This window comes from Mastomys coucha, unplaced genomic scaffold (genome assembly GCF_008632895.1).
Source record: "Mastomys coucha isolate ucsf_1 unplaced genomic scaffold, UCSF_Mcou_1 pScaffold3, whole genome shotgun sequence".
NCBI classification, from domain to species: domain Eukaryota; kingdom Metazoa; phylum Chordata; class Mammalia; order Rodentia; family Muridae; genus Mastomys; species Mastomys coucha.
This window is the reverse complement of record NW_022196909.1, coordinates 10,542,921-10,548,743: the sequence shown is the minus strand read 5'-3', so window position 1 is coordinate 10,548,743 and position 5,823 is coordinate 10,542,921. Positions and strand designations below refer to the sequence as shown.

Below are 5,823 nucleotides of genomic sequence, written 5' to 3'. Positions count from 1 at the left end.
AACCATCTGTAATGAGATCTGATGCCCTCTTCTGCTGTGTCTGAAGACAGCTACAGTGTACTTATATACAGTAAATAAATAAATCTTTATAAAAAAAGACTTGCATTGGTCATGGTGTCTGTTCACAGCAGTAAGACCCTAACTAAGACAGTCTCCATAGTGGTTTGACTCGGAATGGCTCCCATAGACTCTAGACTCATGCTTGGTCATAGGGAGTGGCCACTATTAGTAGGTATGGCCTTGGAGGAAGTGTGTGTCACTGTGGGGGCAGGCTTTGAAGTCCCATATGCTCAAGTTATGTCACCCAGTGTGACACACTCAGTCTCCTCCTGCTGCCTGAAGATGAAGATGTAGAACTCTCAGCTCCTTCTCCAGCACCTTATCTGCCCAGATGCTGCCATGCTTCCCACCATGATGATGATGGACTGAACCTCTGAACCTCAACTAAGTGTCCTTTTTAAGACTTGCTGTGGTCATGATGTCTCTTCACAGCAATAGAAACCCTAACTAAGACAGTCTCCTTCCCTAGGTCTCTTCTCGGCCCTCCTTAATCCAGGACTGGAGAGCGAAGGAGAAGCAGCGTGGGAAAGAGACGGAAAGAGGTTAGCTGGGACGGAGGAGTCAACTCTGCAACCAGCCACTCATCCCAGCAGGGCACAAAAGCTAGAGAGTGTGACAAGAGAAGGCTGAGTAGCTCCCACCCCCAGAATAGCTTGAGAGGCAAGTCTAGAGGATTGGGCCGCAGGCTGGAGTCTTGGCTCAGCTATCTGAAGCCAGCTAGGGAGAGGTGCTCTCACTCGGAAGCCACTCACAGGCCCTCACCTCTTTCCGGATAGCCAGCTCCAGATTCTCAGCCTTGACCCCCGGCCCAGGGTCCCTGAGGTTCTCGTGCAGGTTCTCCTTGTCTCGAGGTGTGTAAGATACAAAGTCTTCTTCAGCTCGCAAGAACACCACAGGCTCCTCCCGTACACAGAAAATGATGCACTCCTGGCAAAAAGAAGCCATTACCTCTGCCCTGCACAGACACCTGTCCCAGTCCTGCACGGAAACCCGTCCCCTGTGCAACTTCTAGGTGTCTGCCCAGCTAGTTCCTCCCTCATCCAGGGTGAGGATGCATCTATCCATTGTCCTCTCAGGGTGACTATCTTCACACGTATTATACTAACATGCATATCAACACATATTAGCATGTCAGCAGGTCTGTCTTTTCTCTCTAGTGGACTACACATCATCCAGGCAGAATCATTCTGGTTCTTTCCACTGGCCCACAATACCTAGCACAGAGTCCTGGGTACATCAGTTGCCTGATACAAAGACCAGCTAAAGAAAGACTGAGCTAGCCCATCATGTGGCAGTCTCTGGAGTTGGGAAGTAGCTCCCTTGTCACTTCTCAGTCCCTTTGAGGCTCTCAAGAATGGGGTATACCAGAGGCTTCTGACTTTGGGTACCTCCCAACAAGACAATGCAATACATACTCTCCAGTTTCTATTCTGAAGTTCCAGGCCTAGCCCAGGCCACACTCCCCTCCCCAGCCCAAGGTGACCACTCCAGAGCCTCAGAGTCACCTCTTACCACGGACGGCCAGCCTCCTTGGGACGCTCACCTTGAGCCCATCCTTCTGGAGTTTCTGCAGGAGCCTCCTGAACCCCAGGAGGCTGGGCTGTCCCATGCCAAACACTGGGAGGCCACCCCGCACCTGCCGGAAGTTGGGAGCCCCACAGCTCTCCAAGGTGCCCAGTATGTCCATCTTCTCAGTGATGTCACGCACCAGGAAATAGCGACCCTGACAGAAAGAACCACAGCGGATCAATCAGGTACTCGGGGGTTTCTCCTCAGACAGGACTACGTCGGTTCCACCTTCAAAGCACTAGGTATCAGCAGGTGATATCCAAGTGAATGCACCTAACAGTGGACCAATAAAACTTTATTTATATCAACAGGTGGTGGTCTGGATCTGACCTGAAGGATGCAGTAAGCTGGTGCCTCAACTGGATGACCTGTAAGGTCCTTTCCACCTCACATGCTCGGAACCCAAGGGTGGTTAAGAAGAACTGAGGGGGCTGGGCATGGCTCAGCAGTATTTACTTGCCTAGGACTATCAGTGAAGGACTGGAGACATGCCTCAATGTAGAATGCTTGCCTAGCATATGAAAAATGCCCTGCGGCCTGAAGAAGGACCGAGAGACAAAGATAGAGTGGGAGAAGATGGAAGTGGAGAAGAGGCAGAGAAGAATGGGGTGGGTGGAGCTGCCCTCACCTGTACCAGGTAGTGCTCGGGGGTGGCATCTGAGAGCCGGCCCATCCTGTAGTGGGCCTTAAGCAGCTCATCATGGATCTGGAACTCCTCCTTGCAGTTGTACCTGCATAGTGAAAACTGGAGTCAGAGAACTTTGTTGGTCCCTTACACTGTCACCAGAACACACAGCAAAGCCATCTCACCCCAACCCATGTAGCGGCCCCTTCATCCTCATACCAAGAATGCCAACCAGAGCTGAAGACGACTGAGACCTGGGCTACCCCAGTACAAACTACAGTTCCCAGTCTCCCTTGCTGCTAGCACATTTCCCAGCCTCCCCTGCAGCTAGCAATGGTCCTGTCATTAAGCTCAAGCCAATGATATGAGAGGGAGTGAGGAGGGGCAAATTCTGGGCCACTCCTAAAAGGAAAGTCTTCTAGTCCGTCCTTTGCCTTCCCCTTCCCCTGTCCCTGGAAGAAGTAGAAAAGCCATCCCAAAAGACAGAGGCATGTGCTGATGGAAATGAAGCAAGACATGGCCACGGGCTACCATACCAGCCTGGACACCCAAACAAGAGGGGGACATCTGTCTCCATTCAAGTATTCTGTATGGGCAATACTTTGTCATGGTGATCTAACCCAAAACCTGATTGAGACACTGCCAGTGGATGGCCCACCCCTTAGGCTGTGACGGGAACGTTCCCCACACTTCCAGTTCGAGAGTCCATTGCAGTTCATCCCACGAGATGTGAAGGGTGTGTCCCTATTCTTCGGACCTAACTATTACCACACACACCAGCTCTTTAAACAAGCCCATGGGGGTTTCCATAGACAGTAAGTCAGATAAGGCACAATCACTGACGCAGGATGCTACATACTCAGACACACTGCCCCTATACCATGCATGAAACCAGCCTGCTGCAGCTCAGGCACCATACATAACAGCTGCCAATAGGAGAGCAATGGGCTACATGGGTGGGGTGGAGGAAGGCTGCACAAGCAAGGGGCCTGGCTCCTGCTGACACATCATGGTGGCCTCCCCTCCGTGTCCCTGAAACCCATTTTCCTGTCTAACTCAGTTTTCAGATCTATCTGCCATGATCAGGGCTCTGCTAACCTATCCTGCAAGGGGCTGAAAGTAATTATTTCCTGTTCTGTGGGAGGGCCACGCCGGCTCTGTTACAGCCTGGCAGTTCTGCCACTGAAGAACTCGGTATCAGCAGGGGATGTAAAAGTGGGCAGGCCTAGCAGTGGACCAATAAAACTTTATTAACATCATGAGGCAGTGGGCCAGATTTGACTTGCAGGTTGCAGTAAGCTGGTTCCTCGGCTGGATGACCAGCAAGGTCCTCTCCACCTCACACACTCTGCAACCCAAGGAGGGCTGTAAGCATTCGTGCTCTACATTTTCAGGTGGCCAGCAACGCTGGAGCCATTACCACCTGATTCCACATTTCCCTTGCCATCTCTGCTTATGGTGATGAGGAAACGAAGACCCAGAGAGAAAGCAAGGAGGCAGAGCCAGGCCCCAGACCTGCTTTTCCCAAGTCTGCCTTCAATGTCCAAACTGCTAACTGCTAACTTCCGTTCTCTCTCCCTCCCTTTCCCTCTCTCTCTGGTTTTGTTTTGTAGGTGGTGGTGGTTTTTATGTTTTTGAGACAGGTTCTCACTATGTATCCCTGGCCATCCTGGAATGAACTATGCTTAACCAGCTAGCCTCAAACTTAACTATGTCCTAAGTGCTGGGATTAAAGGTATGTGCCACTACACCGGTGACCCAGCAACCCAGACTGACTTCCAATGTCCGTCAAGTCACTTCTGCAGGACATCGCTTTTCTGCCTTTATCCCAAGCACAGTAACTTATGGTAATTACTGCTATCCTGCCAAGCCCCAGGGCTAACAGCCTGATGGATCACTTCATCTTTACACAGAAAGCCCATCTCCCAGGTCTCTGACAAACTCATTGTCCTCCTGTGGAACATCATCTTCCTGCATTCCAGAAAGGCCCAGAGATGAGAACGAGGCTCCAGCCCCGCAGGAGACAGACCCAGGCTCCATTCTGACGTCTCTCGCTCTCAGAAGCACCTGCTCCTTCACCCACACGTAGACGCTCATCCTTCCGGCCCTCCTGGATGCTTATGTGTCTGGGTGGCTGAAAGCACGCTAACAAAAACAAACCACTGCCTTCTCACTCCCTAAAGGCCCCAACTAGAGCATGGAAAAGGAGCTCCCAGCTCTCCAGTCTGCAAAACGAATCTACTGTGGGGCATCCTGATACACACCTTTAAACCCAGCACTCAGGAGGCAGAAGCAGGTGGATCTCTGTGACAGCCTGGTCTACATGGCAAGTCCTAGGCCAGCTAAGACTACCACACATGTGTAAGCATTATGGGCCCAGAAACTCAGAAGAGACTCAGCCCTGCTACCTGCTTGCTGTGTGTGGTGGTTTGAATACGCTTGGTCCATGGGAAGCACTATTAGGGGACGTGGCCTTGTTGGAGGAAGTGTGTCACCGTGTAGGCGGGCTCTGAGGATCTATGCTCAGGTTCCACCCAGTGCAGAAGAGACTCTCCTCCTAGATGCCTGCAGAAAAAGACAGTCTGCTCCTAGATGCCTTTTGATCAAGATGTAGAACTCTAGGCTCCTTCTCCAGCACCACGTCTGCCTGGATGCTGCCATGTTTCCCGCCATGACGATAATGGACTGAACCTCTGAACCTGGAAGCCAGCCCCAGGACAATTAACTGTCCTGTCCTTTATAAGAGTTGCCTTTATCCCGGTGTCTCTTCACAGCAATGGAAACCCCTCCTAAGAACTAAGACACTATATGATTCCAGAAATACTGCTTAAACATTCTAGGTGAGGCTGAGGGGCGGGGGAGAAGGGGGGTTAGTCTACAAAACTAGAGGCAGTCTGTAAACAATAAATGCATGCAGGTTTCCCCACACAGGCCGCGGCTTCTGGAACACGATCACGTGCACTCTGATACTCACGTGATCACAACTGGGGCCACCTTGTTGGGGATGATGGACTTGGCCTTGCTGTTGTGTAAACTTGTGGCATGGAAGGACTGCACGCTGAGAGAATGCTGGCCGTCCATGCTGCTGCTGCTGCTGCTGCCGCCCTGCAGGCCCTCCAAGGACGTGCCCGCCGAGACTGACTGCTGTGCTGTGCTTGCGGTTGTACCCATAGTCTGTCAGGGGACTCAGGACCCCAGACCTGCGGATAAAAGGGTACACAGTTCAAAGGGACAGAAAAAAAAAACAAGCCAAAGAGGGAAGACTCTGGCCACTCGACCCCAGAAGAAGCAATCTCCACCATGGCTGTAGACACAGAGACTCTTGGGGCATCTGCCTTCATGCCTGGAGAGGTGGCTCAGAGGTTAAGAGCACTGGCTGCTCTTCCAGAAGAGCCAGGTTCAATTCCCAGCACCCACATGGCAACTCATAAATATTTAACTGTTTAACCAGGGGACCCGATGGCCTCTTCTGGCCTATAGGTAGGTACCACAGGCACATGTGGCACATAAGACACATGCATGCAGGCAAAATACCCATATACAGAAAAATAAGTAAAAATTAAAAAAAA

The 5,823-nt window shown here is 51.5% G+C and overlaps 1 protein-coding gene across 4 annotated transcripts in view; it reads right to left on the bottom strand.

Moving 5' to 3' along the window:
- The window catches only part of Pald1 (phosphatase domain containing paladin 1), a 67,332-nt gene that overhangs the window by 32,419 nt on the left and 29,090 nt on the right, over positions 1 to 5,823 (bottom strand). For all 4 annotated transcript variants that reach the window (XM_031347631.1, XM_031347632.1, XM_031347633.1 and 1 more), the window contains exons 2-5: positions 5,229 to 5,454; positions 2,258 to 2,360; positions 1,604 to 1,783; positions 823 to 987 (exon numbers count right to left, since the gene is read on the bottom strand). In XM_031347631.1, coding sequence (XP_031203491.1) covers positions 823 to 987; positions 1,604 to 1,783; positions 2,258 to 2,360; positions 5,229 to 5,425 — 645 coding nt within the window. In that variant the 5' untranslated portion in view covers positions 5,426 to 5,454. The remainder of the gene's footprint in view (positions 1 to 822; positions 988 to 1,603; positions 1,784 to 2,257; positions 2,361 to 5,228; positions 5,455 to 5,823) is intronic.